This window comes from Pocillopora damicornis, chromosome 4 (assembly GCF_964200805.1).
Source record: "Pocillopora damicornis chromosome 4, jaPocDami1.2, whole genome shotgun sequence".
NCBI classification, from domain to species: domain Eukaryota; kingdom Metazoa; phylum Cnidaria; class Anthozoa; order Scleractinia; family Pocilloporidae; genus Pocillopora; species Pocillopora damicornis.
Window position 1 is genome coordinate 7,812,368 of NC_142673.1, and position 14,518 is coordinate 7,826,885.

At 37.2% G+C, this 14,518-nt stretch overlaps 3 protein-coding genes across 3 annotated transcripts in view; 2 read left to right on the forward strand and 1 right to left on the reverse strand.

Annotated features, from left to right (window-relative positions):
• The first annotated feature begins 2,526 nt into the window (after positions 1 to 2,526).
• On the forward strand, positions 2,527 to 3,753 carry LOC149046675 (adhesion G protein-coupled receptor E5-like). Its single transcript, XM_089203820.1, has one exon. The coding sequence runs from the start codon at positions 2,744 to 2,746 to the stop codon at positions 3,632 to 3,634; it is 891 nt and encodes a 296-aa protein (XP_089059946.1). The 5' UTR covers positions 2,527 to 2,743; the 3' UTR covers positions 3,635 to 3,753.
• A 1,147-nt stretch (positions 3,754 to 4,900) lies between these two features.
• LOC113680804 (uncharacterized) lies at positions 4,901 to 10,089 on the reverse strand. Its single transcript, XM_089203821.1, has 5 exons — positions 9,842 to 10,089; positions 8,355 to 8,832; positions 7,573 to 7,891; positions 6,992 to 7,081; positions 4,901 to 6,488 (listed from the first exon to the last, which is right to left on the reverse strand). Exons 1-5 carry the CDS (start codon positions 9,842 to 9,844, stop codon positions 6,101 to 6,103), a joined length of 1,278 nt encoding a protein of 425 aa, XP_089059947.1. The 5' UTR covers positions 9,845 to 10,089; the 3' UTR covers positions 4,901 to 6,100.
• A 12-nt stretch (positions 10,090 to 10,101) lies between these two features.
• Positions 10,102 to 14,518, forward strand: part of LOC113680785 (coiled-coil and C2 domain-containing protein 2A) — a 30,401-nt gene continuing 25,984 nt past the window's right edge. Inside the window, exons 1-8 of the mRNA XM_027197836.2 lie at positions 10,102 to 10,608; positions 11,188 to 11,230; positions 11,391 to 11,480; positions 11,915 to 11,980; positions 12,343 to 12,417; positions 12,881 to 12,944; positions 13,537 to 13,655; positions 14,282 to 14,308. Of these exons, the coding sequence (XP_027053637.2) occupies positions 10,592 to 10,608; positions 11,188 to 11,230; positions 11,391 to 11,480; positions 11,915 to 11,980; positions 12,343 to 12,417; positions 12,881 to 12,944; positions 13,537 to 13,655; positions 14,282 to 14,308 (501 nt within the window). The 5' untranslated portion in view covers positions 10,102 to 10,591. The remainder of the gene's footprint in view (positions 10,609 to 11,187; positions 11,231 to 11,390; positions 11,481 to 11,914; positions 11,981 to 12,342; positions 12,418 to 12,880; positions 12,945 to 13,536; positions 13,656 to 14,281; positions 14,309 to 14,518) is intronic.

Consider the following 14,518-nt stretch of genomic DNA (forward strand, 5'->3'; position numbering starts at 1 on the left):
TGTCATATATTCGATCTTCATTTGCTCAACGCTGATTACAAGTCGAGATCAAAACAAAGGATACATGAACAATATGAAACTAGAAGTAATAGAGTTTGTATTGTGTTTTCAATTTTAAAATGAATCCTCACGCTAAGCAGACATTGATCATTTCTCACTGTTAAAAAATATTCGATCTTCATTTGCTCAACGCTGATTACAAGTCGAGATCAAAACAAAGGATACATGAACAATATGAAACTAGAAGTAATAAAGTTTGTATTGTGTTTTCAATTTTAAAATGAATCCTCACGCTGAGCAGACATTAATCATTTCTCACTGTTAACTCGAGCATGAACAGTTTGCATAGTTCGTTGCTCAAAGTGGTACACGATCATCCTCAATTAACATTGCTGAGTAGATTCACCCGTGAAACTAATGTCTTCCCAAGTTCAACAGAAATTAAAGCTAACATTTTTGTTAGTTAACGTATTTGTAACAATAGTGCATCTAGTTTCATCCAGCCCCGAAAGGAATAGTAGCAGTGATAATCCAGGGCTAAATGAAGCTCAGTTTAGTAACTTGATGAGATACACGAAGGATGGTAGGTTTCTCCACGGTATGTATAATAGATTTCCTATTTTTTCAGCAAACCGTGCTTGAATGACAAGCTCGGTATTCTGTAACGGGGGAAACGGTATAAGGAAGCATTTAGACATGTTGAAGGAGTTAAATTGTTCGCGTTGGACAGAACAGGTGTCTCAATGCGCACTTTTTCTGATTGTTATGAAAAAACAGCGCTAAATTTCTAAATGAGCTATGGGCTTATTATACTGATAGTTTTCTTAGAAACAGGGAAGGTTTTCCACTTTTAATTTTGCTGAAAGGTCTTGATTAGGACTAAGCCTATAACACGTAAACTCTGCCCGTCAAGACCGCAGCGCATACTCATTTTCAAATTTTGGGTCGCAAAGAAAAGCAGTTTGCGTTTTAGCTGTCTCTTGAATTCACTCAATTATCACTGATAAATTTATCTTTGTAGAGCGCACACACATTTTCAAAGTTTGGGTCACAAAGTTTGTTCTGTCTTTGCACTCATTCAATGATTATTGATAATCTTGTATGTGTAGATCTTGAGCCACAAGAGAAGTCTACGCAGTTTTCTTTCAAAGACAAACCTAGGACTAAAAGGGATATCACTATAGGAAGTAACAGGTCAGTGGATGAGGATCCTTTAAGTTGTCGGCGTGAAACTTCTTGCGTTGGCAAATGCAGGAAAGGGAGAGACCCAGGACTAACCACTGAAGAAATCAAGTGCTTCTGTGATGAATACTGCACAGTATTCCTCGATTGTTGCGCAGATTACGAGCAGTTTTGCCTTCTAGGCAAGCATTCCAAATCATCAAAATCTCTAAACCATGAATTCTGGAAGTGTCATGACAGAGGTGGGTCTACGGTGCCCTTTGCGAAAGGTGTGAGGATGATCTCTGCTTGTCCTGAAAACTGGACTTATGATGAAATCGCTACAAAGTGCACAAGAGATATCCCAGAGATGTCCGAAGGCTCTCAAAGTCGCACTACACCGTTGATCGATGCGAAAAATAACACATACAAGAATCGCTTTTGTGCAGTTTGTCACGGCGTTGAATTCAACACAAGCCGATTCTACGATCATGAAACACGGTCGATTCAACCCGTTAGCTATACCAAACGGGAGAACACTACTAATTCGACATCTGTGGTCTTTAAATCTTCAATTGTAAAATGGAAGCCACCTTTAGGCGCTCCCAGGCGTTACTGCCTTGACTTAGAGACAAACGCGTCGTGCTTGAATACCTCAGTGACGCCAGAAGTTCAGCGTAAGTGTTTATCAAAATCACCGGGAGTTGTCGGCGCGAAAAGGGGAACAAGGAAGCTGTATTTGAATAGACACTGCGCCCAATGCGCCGGTGTTGCACTTGGCGAGATTGTGTGTGGACCCATTAAACAAATTGCTCCATTGAAGTCACATCCGTCAATTAAGGTTAGCCGAGTAGTACCTCCCTTGATCACCTTGTTTCGCCCAGATTCTCGAAAACCAAACTCCTGTGAGATTGGTCACGCACTGGATCCTGTTTCTAAGGAGTGCCGAAGGGTCATCAGCATGAAAAGGGACATCGACAAGAAATTAACTTTACCTTTCTTTAACAGATATAAAGTTTCTATCGAATTTGAATCTCAGTTTGGTAAAACAGATGGGAATCAATCAAGTAAAGTAATAACACGGACTCTAGAGTCTGCGTTAAGAAATTGCTCTGCAGAAATACTTTCCATAAACGTTCTAAACGGCACATCTATATCTGCAAATATAGTGGTTACCTTCCCGCAAAGTTACCTGAGTCAAACTAACAACTCAATTACTTGCAATTTAACGGTAGGGAATATGCCTTTCTCTGTTGTCAAGGAGGAGTGGGTACCTTTGTTATGTGTCACAATTGACATTTACAACCCAAGTGAATACTTGGTAATCACGAACACTGACTCCGCTATTTATGTTAACAGCACGAAAGACAAAATTCTCAAGACAGACTACTGGTCAAACCAAACTGAGTCTAGAAATGGATCTGTTGTTCCTGTGGGTGACGTTCATGTCTGTCGAAAAAGCGTCATATTGAAGTGTTCTGGTGTCTTAATTCAGCTCAAGGAAGAGGAATACGTCATTTTAGGAAACGGATCTTTGTACAGAAATAACTCAAAAGAAGTATACGGCATTCATGATTTCGTGATGATAGACGGAGAGGCTACAATCTGCATCATCCCTTCGTCTGCTGATAGCAACACTTACACGGCACTTCTGATTTTAACTTACGTTGGAATCAGTCTTTCTATTGCCTGCCTTTTGCTTGTGCTCTTTACTTATTCCATTTTCAGGGAACTGCGTACTTTGCCGGGTATTAATTTAATGAATTTGTCCATCTCTTTGCTTTTCGCCCATTCCTTTTTCATGATTGGGGGTGTGAATCAACAGCGACAGATTTGTACATTGATTGCTGTTCTAACCCATTACTTTTACTTAGCATATTTTACTTGGATGTCAATTATCGCATTTGATACCTACTATACTTTTTCCAGAACCTGTCGCACCCGTCAGAGAACAGCCAATCGGAAGTGTTGCTTACTTGCCATTGGTTGGATTCCTGCCCTTTTGTTTGTTGCTATTTGTTACTACCTCGACCAATCAGGGTTAGTTGCTATAGGATACGGTGGCACGAGTCACTGTTGGATCAACAATACCAAGTCTAACATTTTTGTTTTTGTCATCCCGGTGGCTGTCTCCATTTTTTTAAACGCGATCCTGTTTTCGTTGACGGTTATTTCCATTAACAAAATAAAAAAACAAACACGGGTAATCGGAAACGCCGCAAACAATCGAAAACAGGTTGTGTTGTTTTTAAAGCTCTCAGTCTTGATGGGATTCACGTGGATTTTTGGATATCTATCGATTCTTGTTTCTAGTTACTTTGATTATCCATTTGTTGTATTCAACTCACTTCAAGGAGTTTTTATTGCTTTTGGGTTTGTGTTCACAGGCAGAGTGAAGAAAATGTACGGCGCGTTGTTAACAGCCGACAAAGTATTATCATCAACAGCACAAACTTACGATACCCAGATATAGGAATCGTGCCTGGCTCGTGAAAACAAAGACACGAACGAAGACAAGCCAATATCAGAAATCGAATAGCGTGTACTTGTGTTGCAATTAGCAGACGAAGAGTGAACATTATTTTCACTGCTCACAGTCCTGGCGTAATGTTCAATAGTGACTCTTGTGAGATGATTTGGGGATTATTTGAAAATTTTTGCGTAGCTCTGGAAAAATTTCGCTTCCATACGCCAATCGTAAAAATGCTGATGTTCTTTCAAATGAATTTGTATACCTTCCTAGGTATCTGACATGAACCGGTGAGTTACAACTAAAATATGAAAGGCTTTCTTCGCTTGTATGTATCGGTTGGCTCCCTTATACCCGGCAATGTGCAACCATGCATAAGTCAGAAAAACGCGATCCATAAAATTGAGTCTGACTCTATTTCGTGAGACGCGATCAAACGTTCATTTATCTTCAAATGAATAAAGGGGGAAGTTTCTGAAGAAACTGTGACACTGCGTCGGTGAGAGAGTATAACAGGGTAATTTGGTATTATCAACTGAGTAGATGACGTAAATTGGCCTTTGTAAAGAGTTTCAAAGCTGACGTTTCGAGCGTTAGCCCTTCGTCAGAGCGAAACGTCAGCTTTGAAACTCTTTACGGTGTCAAAATTACTTTACCAACTCAGTTGATAATGCCAACTTACCTTATTTATCTACAAAACCACAGAGGAGAGCAGATCGATTATTTACTGAATGTGAAGGCTAAAGCAAGTAATTTATGACAGAATTCAATACTTGTTCGACTGGTCACTCTGTCAGTGCAAGGAAGTGATCTGCCCTTTTTCAAAGAAGTGCATGCATGAAACTCGGCATGAGCTGAACATAATTTAAAGTAAAGCAAGGGCGCTAAATTCCGAAATGGCTGCTCTCCTCGCGTTTTGCCAATGTCACGCAAGAAGTGTTTGACGAGATAAAAGAAAATACAATTGTAAAGAGCACAAAAGATGCTATTAAGTTTAGCCAACAGTTTTCAAAAGAAAGATAGGAGGTTTTTGCTGATTAAATTAGATAAACCCGTTAAATGCTTTTCTCGATACGAGCAATGAAAGGAATTGTAACAGAATGATTTCAACAACAAAACGAATTTACAACAGAATTCGAAAGCACCTGTAGTGAGCAAGTATACAAAAACAACTATTAGCTGGTCACATAGAGGACCCTCCTCAAACGAAAACAAAGAAAAACACTCTTGATAATAACCTACAACAATGAACAATGATTATGAACTATATTTCAGTAAAACAAGTTTTTAATATATTATCATTTACAACGGATAAATTCTGAGATAAATAAAAGTATAGACTAAATATCTTTAAAGTAGAAATAAAGTTCAAAACTATCTGGGAAATCAGTAGATGCATATAGATACCCAGGTCCCAGTTATACAGTGGCATTAACTGTCAAAATATAGAAATAATCAAAATCAAAATGGGAATACTAAGGACACATTTTAAAAGCAATTATTCTTCACAGTTAATAAAATCATTCAATACCACAGGTATCATAAGTCTTGATTTTTCTTGGAAATTTACAGTATTATATAGATTATAAATAGAAAAAAACAAACTCCAAACCAAGCATTGTGATAGCAAAATCTGATCTCCAATGGAATGTTTCAGTCACCCACACCAACACTATCTAAAGTGCAGAGCTTGTCAAACAGGGTTCTTGTCAGAAAGAGGGAATCAGGTGCAAAGATCTGATGGTTATTTCTCTCTTCTAGCTTGCCATTCATTTGTCTTAAAATAATCAAGACTGTTTGATGGTTTAACAGAACAACAACCTCTCTTGGACTGTGTCCTTAACTGTTTGCAAGATAATGTATTAAAATATAAAATAATCAAGATTGTTTGATGGCCTATCAGAATAACAATCTTTCTTTGACTGTTCTCCTCAATTTTTTTCTTGATAATGTACTAACATTATAGGGATCCATCTGAAGGATTTATGAGTTAACCGCATGTTTCACTGACAAAATGGGAGTAAAAAATATAACCAGTAACGGAAGAGACCTTTTCTTACCATATATTGTCCTAAATTTATGATACATTAAAGGTTTCTTCCTTGTGCACTGTAACCCTATCACTAATAGGAATGACCAAGAAGTACTTTCTCCATACAGAATCAACACATCGCCAAGCAGACAGGTGAGGAGAATAAAGAAAAATATCAATGTTGGGATGTTGTTTGATTTAAGACTGAAGGTCTTTAAGACCAAATTCTCAGAATTAACAAGACAAGAAAATTATGGTTGATAATAATAACTAAGTTACTTTTGAGATCTAGGGAGTAAAATGGTTTAAAATTTAATAAACAAAGTAAAATAAATTTTTAGGCTCAATGTGCTTGAACATAACAAATCTGCTCAACATCCTTAACAGCTGAGCCTAGCTCCCTGATCCTTTCAGTTTGCTCTCATCATCAGCAGTAACTACAATACATGGACATCATGCTTTTGTCCTCTTTCATACACTGGTTTCCAGTTAAGTTCAAACAGCCTAAATGCCCTCAGTAAGGAACCCAGCTGTGCGATAAAGACACTACTGATGTCCATTAATGGTTGTAAAAGGTTTCTAATGCCAGTTAAAACATTCCGTGTGAAAATCAAGGTAGGTTGAATAATGCGGTTAAAAACCAGAGCCAAGTATGGTTTTAAGAAATGATCTCCAACCACAATGATGATTCCCCCAAGTATGCGGAGCAAAACATAGTGGAAGACAAACCGTAATAGTTCCAATACAAAGATGAATGCAAAGTCAGTGATGATGCGAACTGCACTGAAAAACTCCTGCCAGAAATAGTGAAGCCATTTTTCAGATCTACAAAAGAAAAATTGATCATGAATGTATCAGTAAACCTGGATGATCAAAATATTAATTATAATTATAATAAATGTATTACCAATTATCACTGACATATTACATTCACATCATGTTCTTTTTTTGGTCTCTTATACTGGTTGTCTCAGTCATACAAAACACACATCCCATGCAGTGGCCATTGTATACTGTGCACACTATAATTGCTGATAAAGAAACAGTTGAACACTGACTTAAATACATCACTCTTTCATAATATGTAAACCTAATAGGTTGAATTAAAGAGGATGTCAGGTTTCAAGAGGTTTTGAAGTAACAATTATAGGGGTGGGTGATCTAAAAGTCATGCACACACGTGCGATTTTTTTGATGTGCACGATTTTTTTTATTTGCAATTGCATGCGATTTTTTGCACGTTTTATTCGCGGTTTTCAGTTAACATATACGCAAGCAGTACTGTACATGTATAGCAAATTAACTGCCACTAAAAAAAGGGATTTTACCTGTCTGCTACTCCTTTCATGTAAGCTTCTCTCCATTCTGGTCTAACATCAAGATGATGGTTGTGACCGTGATCAAAATAATATGAACACCTACAGGTAATCAATTGTTAATCAATTTTATATTACCTCAAAGCACGATAATTTCCCTCTACTGATATCAAAGTCTACCACATGCATATTGAAAGCTGTATGTTCAAATCCAATCCATCTTACTGCTGTAAAGCCACTTCTAGAGATGCATGAGTCTGCATAAGGAAAGATCACCTATGACAAACAGAAAACTCTGCAGAGCACATCTCTCTTGTGTGGGTTATGTGACTTTCAGTGTGAGGGTAGTCTTAAGAATAACAACACTTCCTGTCTGATACAGTGTCTGATGTTTTGATGACCCAAGCCACAGTCAATATCACAATCATCTGATGAATTGTCCTCTATAACTGTCACACATACAATAAGATAGACAACATTCATCTGTAATATTCAAACAACTTAAAAGTAATTTTGCATAATTATAAACAAATTGTATTCATGAATGAACAGGAAAGCAATTGCGGATTATTACACAGACATCAACCACTTACCCACTTATTTTTCTTTCCCTTTCCAGAGGCACACAGCATGTTTCTAAACTCAGAACCTTGTCTTGATTCTCTACTATGGCTGTTTCATGTTCTGGGTATACACTTTTTTCTTCATGGTTATCTGCTTTGGAATTTTTTTGGCGGGGTGTCAATGGTTCTCTGCTATGTGACACCAGTTCTTGCTCTTGTTCACTGTCAGAATCCCAAGAATGGTTCCCATGATTTGCTTGCTTGGTTGTCAAATAAGATGACTTGACTTTTCCCACCTTAGGTTTCTCACTTTGTGTAAGTTTTCCAGCATTTTGTTTAGGGAGATTGGCTGACGTAAAAATTTCAAGAATAAACCACCATTATAAAAGAATACTCAGAGGATGAAAAAGATAAAAATTCTACTCCTGGTGAATTAGTTATTGAGTTTTTCTCTGGGGTTGCTGCCTGTGACTTAATCTGAGGTCTCTTCTGAGAAACATGCCCCTTTGGAGAATGAGCTGGCTGACGTAAGAATTTGAAGAATAAACCACCATTACAAAAGAATACTCAGAGGATGAAAAAGATAAAAATTCTACTCCTGACAGTAAAATAGTTATCAATGACCAGCAGAACAGAAGTCATTTTGGCATTTTAAAAGCAAGAAGAGGCAAGCACGAGGAAAGTGCAACCGTGAGACACACAAAAGCAGAAAAGCATAATTTTTTTGGCTTGCCTCTCTTTGCCTCTAAGATGCACAAAAATGTGGCCTATTCTGCAGGCTATAGCCTGTAGCTTTTTTAGCGCTACAGTACCTTGAAAATCTGTAAATGGTGGATTATGTCCATAATGATCCACTTCATTCATTTCTAAATGGATTCCTTCATTTTGTCTTCCCAGTCTGTCTTGCTGCAATCTATTCTCATTCATATCTGGGCTCAGCTCCTTGTTCTGACGATTCTCCAAGCCACTGTCAGCATTCAAGCTCCTGTCAACAAAGGTGGTAATTCCAGGTTTACCATATAGCTGACTTGGTCTGTTTGATGCAGGTGTCCCAGGTTTGGATATGGGCTGTGTTACTGGTGAATTAGTAATCGAGTTTTTCTCTGGGGTTGCTGCCTGTGACTTAATCTGAGGTCTCTTCTGAGAAACATGCCCCTTTGGAGAATGAGGTGGAGGGGCTGGTTGGTGTCTGGGAGTTGAATCAGGGCTAGAGGTTGGTTCTTGGACATCTCCAGGAAGGCTGTCCCAGTCAGAGTCACTTTCAACTTCTTCTGTTTTCTTTGGTTGAAACTGAAACATAACAGCAGTATTTAAAATTGTGTGAAAGAGAAAGACAACTTTAATTGACAGTTGATACCAAAAAAGGACTCTCTCACTACTACTATATATGAATATTTACATGTTGTTGTATGAATCTGAGAAGGTATGCACAGCTGTAACAATATTTTGTAACGGATCTTTCACTTCAAGGTCAAAATTAAAACACCTTATCATATGGCAAGGTAGTCCTGAGGTAAATCCAAATGTTCTGATAGGTTCTTACTAGATAAGGATTTTGCCATACAGACCATTTCTACAGAAACAGTCGTGAGCCCACTTATTTGCTTCCCTTATGAGAGCTGTACCTGTAGGGGAATGTTGGCCTTCAGTCGTTTTTGTACAGACCTCGCTGTGTTCTGTCGGCCTTAAAGCCAATATTCCTCGGTACAGCCCTTGCGTGCGGTTAATAAGAAAGTTAATATTCTACAAAAAAAGGTCCCATTCACCACCTGTTGTGAAACGGTTGTGCAGTTACAAATTGAAGAAGAGGAAGAATTCGGCCTCGTAAATGTATGACTCAACAAAAACTTGCTATACGTCTTTCAAAATGAGACTAGATATTGCAAGAGCATGTGCGTATGATATATAAGTATGGCATCGCACACGTGTAAGGGTGATGTTTCATTTCAATTCCTCTTTTTTCTGTACTTGTCGTGATGTAGATGAGTTTACTGCACCTTTGAGTAACATAACCACATCCGAAAAAGAACTCAATAAATCACATTATCATGCGCCAAAGATTAAGTTCACCATAATTTACCGCTGTTTAGAGAGCGGTTGCTATTCACTGACCATGAACAGATGCTATGAAAATCACCTTTGGCAGTCCCGCTCGCGATCACGCAGTCAGTTAATATACACAGTAATTTTCTTCGTAAAAACTGACGTATTTTCAATGTGAAAATCATCATCACGACATTGAAAATAGCTTTAGGAAGTATACCATTATTTAATATACAAGAAAAGAGAAGAGACCTACCATAATTCCACGATGTTATAGCAAATGAATCCTGAAGATTTCAAGTGTAACACTATTGCAGAACCGGTGACAACGCCAGATTTCGCCAAAAATGAATTGAATTTTTTTTCTATCAAGACATACCATCAGTCTTTAAAATAGATCCGCGCAAACAGCTTTTCATTCTCGAGGAAAATGGTACGCTAATGGTGAAAAATTAAAGAGGAATACGGTGTTAAATCTCACACCGTACTGTTTTAGCAACAATCATCGGCAGAAGTTAACGTGCATTCTGGGTAGCTTTGATAAGCGAAAAAACTGGGAACTAATTACTATCCGCGCGAATTTCTGTCAAGGAAAACATGTCTACCTTTTGTTTATTTGTTTTGAGATTTTTGTTCGGGTTTTGTGAGTTTTCTTCGAGGTCATCCTAGTCAAATAGGTGCAAATAATTTATTTGAAGTATTGAGCTACTTTATGAAAGCACATGCGTGGTGCCATGGGTACATAGACGATTTTGGTATCCACAGATGCTCATGATGTTAAAGTTATATTATACTTCCTCCAAATCTTGAGTCAGCAGTATTCCACAATGATAACATGGCAACAGCATGGAGGAAAAAATGTTTGGATGGCTTTGAAAAACTTTAAGGAGCAGAAATGTCTGTGGAAGTGTGACGACGATTAGGGTGATCGACTCTGGTTGATGCATAAGCGTAGTCAACAAAAATTGATCAGGGCCATAAATTAATAGACGCTAAAAGAACAAGCATGGACAGCACCAACAGGTTAGTTGGGTGCATAAATGTAAATTTATGATGAGTAGAGCTATGAGTTGATTTAGAAACAGATGTGTCGTCATTAAAGCATCATGACAGGTGTCTGCAACAAATGTACAACTGCCATGATGAATATAAATGAATAAAGGGGTAAGTTTCTAAAGAAACTGTGGTGCTGCGTCGGTGGGAGAGTATAGCAGGTAATTTAGTGTTAACAACTGGGTTGAAAACGTAAATTAGCCACCGTAAAGGGTAAAAAAGCTGACGTTTCGAGCGTTAGCCCTTCGTCAGAGCGATTGGCGAAGGGCTAACGCTCGAAACGTCAGCTTTTTTACCCTTTACGGTGGCTAATTTACGTTTTCAACCCAGTTGTTAACACTAAATTACATGATGAATATAGTCTCACAGCTCCGTTAAATTACAAAAACTATATGTTGATCAGCTAATTAGCACTCAAACTGATAATAAATTCTAGGTTTGATTTTTTTTTCATTTTGTGCCCAGCTACGATACAGTTTAGAAAACCAGGAAGTGATCAGAGTAATTTTGCATCCTTTAAATGGTTATCTTTCTTGCTTGTTACTGCAGAGCTTTGAGGGAAAAGATGAAAAAGAGAAGGGCTGCAATGGAGGTAATTGATGTTTAGTATATTTCATGATCAGTGGTGATGTATTCAGCTGTTTAGGAAGAAGCATGCATTAATTGCCAGATAATTCTGGAAAAAGTTTTCTTTCTAGTAACATTTAGTAAAATGTAGTTACATCTCCATTATCTTTTAAATACACAAACAGGCCACAATTATGTCAGATACAGGCTCGTACAGATCTGATGCTGAGGATACTCTACAGCGCACAGTGACTCCAGCTCGCAACACAGACACGGTTAGTTTCTGTAGTTGTTACCCCTTGCCCATGTCAATAGAAAATTTTTGAAAATTTTATATTTGCTATAGAAGAAATTTGCTGAAAGTATTAAAGTAATGATTTTCTTATCCATTCACTTTTCTATTTTTTCTAATATCTAGCTTTCTTTTCCATATAAATCAATACTACTATAGCATGAGCCTATTGCACTGTGTTCAGGGTATAGATTATTGATCAAATGTGTTGTGAGGATGGCAGGATATCAACTAAGTTTTTTCTCCGCAATTTTTGTGGCTGATATGATGTCAAAGTGGGTATCACCCTTAACATGTCAGATAAGCCCATCTTGCCGGCTTGGACAGCCAATCAGAACACAGGTTTCACTTTATTTCACCCTCTTAAATACCTAGACACATTATGATATTCCTTTTTGGGTCACTTGTTAATTATAGCCTGTAAGACCAGTAACTGGGACAGAGGTAGAGACTCTTAGTCCGGCAGGAGACACTATGGTTGAGGTGAGCCTTTCAAAAAAATTTAACATGAATTATTTAATTTATACATGTATATTCATTTACTAAATTTTATCAGCAGTAAAATGAAAAAAAAGAAAGGACATAACCTCTACCAATAATTATATTGATTAAGTGTAATTGTTTCTTACATGACTCAGTCACTTCTAATCAGGATCGCAACATTTTTATAATTGCATACTGCTAGTCTTCTTTTACTGACAGTCTTGTAAATCATGGATGATGAAGTTAAATATCAGAGTTGCCTGGGCTGCTCTTCACCTTCCTTCTGTTTCTTCCATTCCTTTTATCCTTCTCTATGTTTGCAATTTTAAAAAAGGCATTTACTAGGAAGGTTTTGCTTACAGTCCTTACAGGATCTTGAAGATGATGGGGATATGTTACAGGACCTTCAGACAAGAAGGCAGCAGAGAAAAGAGGAGGTAAAATGTTTGTTAATATTTGTAGGGCTGTGAGAGTGCAGTGTATTTCGAGGAAAGCAAATACAGGTCAAGATGGTTCTCAAGATGGTTGGAGGTTGCTAATTATGGCCTTAGTTTATAATTAACTGAATTTGACTTTTATTAGCATAAAAGTGAACTTTTAGGTGAGATTGGAGTAAAACCAAGCTAAAACATTAGTGAACAATTTAATCATTTTTGTCCTTGAGGAGCGGAAAATTTGCAAGGAGTCATGGACATCAGTCATTATCTTCACACCAGAATATTTATTTTAGCAGGAAACAGTGTTTGGTAGCTACTGTAACATGTGCCATATTGTTATAGTAAATGCTGTCCAGTTGTGAAGATCCATTTATATACAGTTTTATAGATGTCATTTATCTAATTTTGCATGTATTATAACTCTTGTCCTTCACTTAAAGCTGTATTTCTATCACTATTTCAGCTTTCCAATACCTTTGGTGGAGCATGGGGAGAAGAAAGGACCGATCCAGAATCACCATCTGCAGGTTGCCTCTTTTTCTAATTTTTACAATTACAAGTGTGGTGGGTTCATAATTAGCCTAATTACTGGGGCTTCCTGTGGAAAAGCCAAACTTTTTAACTACCTTGTAGTTGTTGTATATTATCCAAAGAGGTAATGTTGGCATGTCTGTGCAGGTGCTGATTATAAAAACAAACTGTAATAGATTACAAAGAAACTCTTCATAGATGAATGAATAAAAGGGGGTAAATTTCTCAAGAAACCATGGTGCTTTGACAGTGAAGTGGGTATAACAGGACAATTTGATTTTTAAGTTTATTTGGTCTGCAACCTATGCATAGAAAATGAACAGTCAGTCAAAAAAAAAGCAGAAATGCACACACATACAACTGACTGCTCAAAGGGATGATTTTTTTTTGAGGTTTCATGAAGTGTTGGAAACATGGACAAGTTACTGTGTCCTGACGTAATCAACCTCTAGTTGATAATCGTGTAACCTAGAGAAGAGGCTTTTTCTTTTGAAAATTTGGATAATGTATGCAAATTGTATATTCATTTCTTTTTTCCCTTTCCTCAACCAACACTCCTTGATTAGTCTGTTTTGATTATGTTTAAAGGTCCCTCCAGGCTCAGTGAGCCAGGCCCTAGACTTCAGCAAATGATGGATTCTGGCAAGTCCTCAAGTCTGAATGCCTCCATAAGAGAAAGGCTTAGAAGTAAAGTGCGAGGAAAGCAGGTATTTCTAAAACACCACATGCAATACCATTTGTATGGTCATGGCAAAGGAGAGTCATTGTCTACAGCTTATAGTGTGGTTCAATTTCCAACTTCAGCCAAGCTTCATTTAAAGGATACATGAGCAATGAAAGTCCTCTCTAGCACAAGTATCCTAAAAAGTTCCAATAATGCTGTAAACATGTATGAGGGGTCTCCAAATTTATATCAATTTGAATTAATGCACATGTCATGTTTAGTGTTTATTTATAACTTAATAAAATAAGAACTTTTCACCCAAGAAAAGGGAAGGGGGCTACTAGTGGACATCCACCACTAACCACTGGCACTGAGATGAATAGTTGCTTAGTATACATTGAAACAGTTACTAAAGATAAATTAAATGTAGCTCAAAAAGATGTTTTTGACTCATTTGTTCCTGCAGTGATTTTAGCATTTTTGGCATAAATCCCACTTGAGTTACCTGTGGGTGAATAGCAATTGATATTTGGAGTTTGAGTAGAGAGTGCACCTTCAAAGCTATCCACTCCAACTGGTTTTTTCTTATATGTACGGAATGAATATACATATTGATAGACACACCCAAAATTGTAATTCTCTGAAGTCTGGTTATACCTCTTGTTTTAGGCAGTTCCCAGATCTGGAGATGGAGAGGTAAACTTGTCTGATTACTCTAGATTTATTAAAAGATCTGAATAATAATAATAATAATAATAATAATAATAATAATAATAATTATAATAATAATAATAATAATAATAATAACTTTATTTAAGTGTCAGTGTATTTTAGCACTGCTGTGCTAATTGGGGACACTGTAAATAAGGAAACAAATATCGTAAATGAACAGAAACTCGTTAAAAA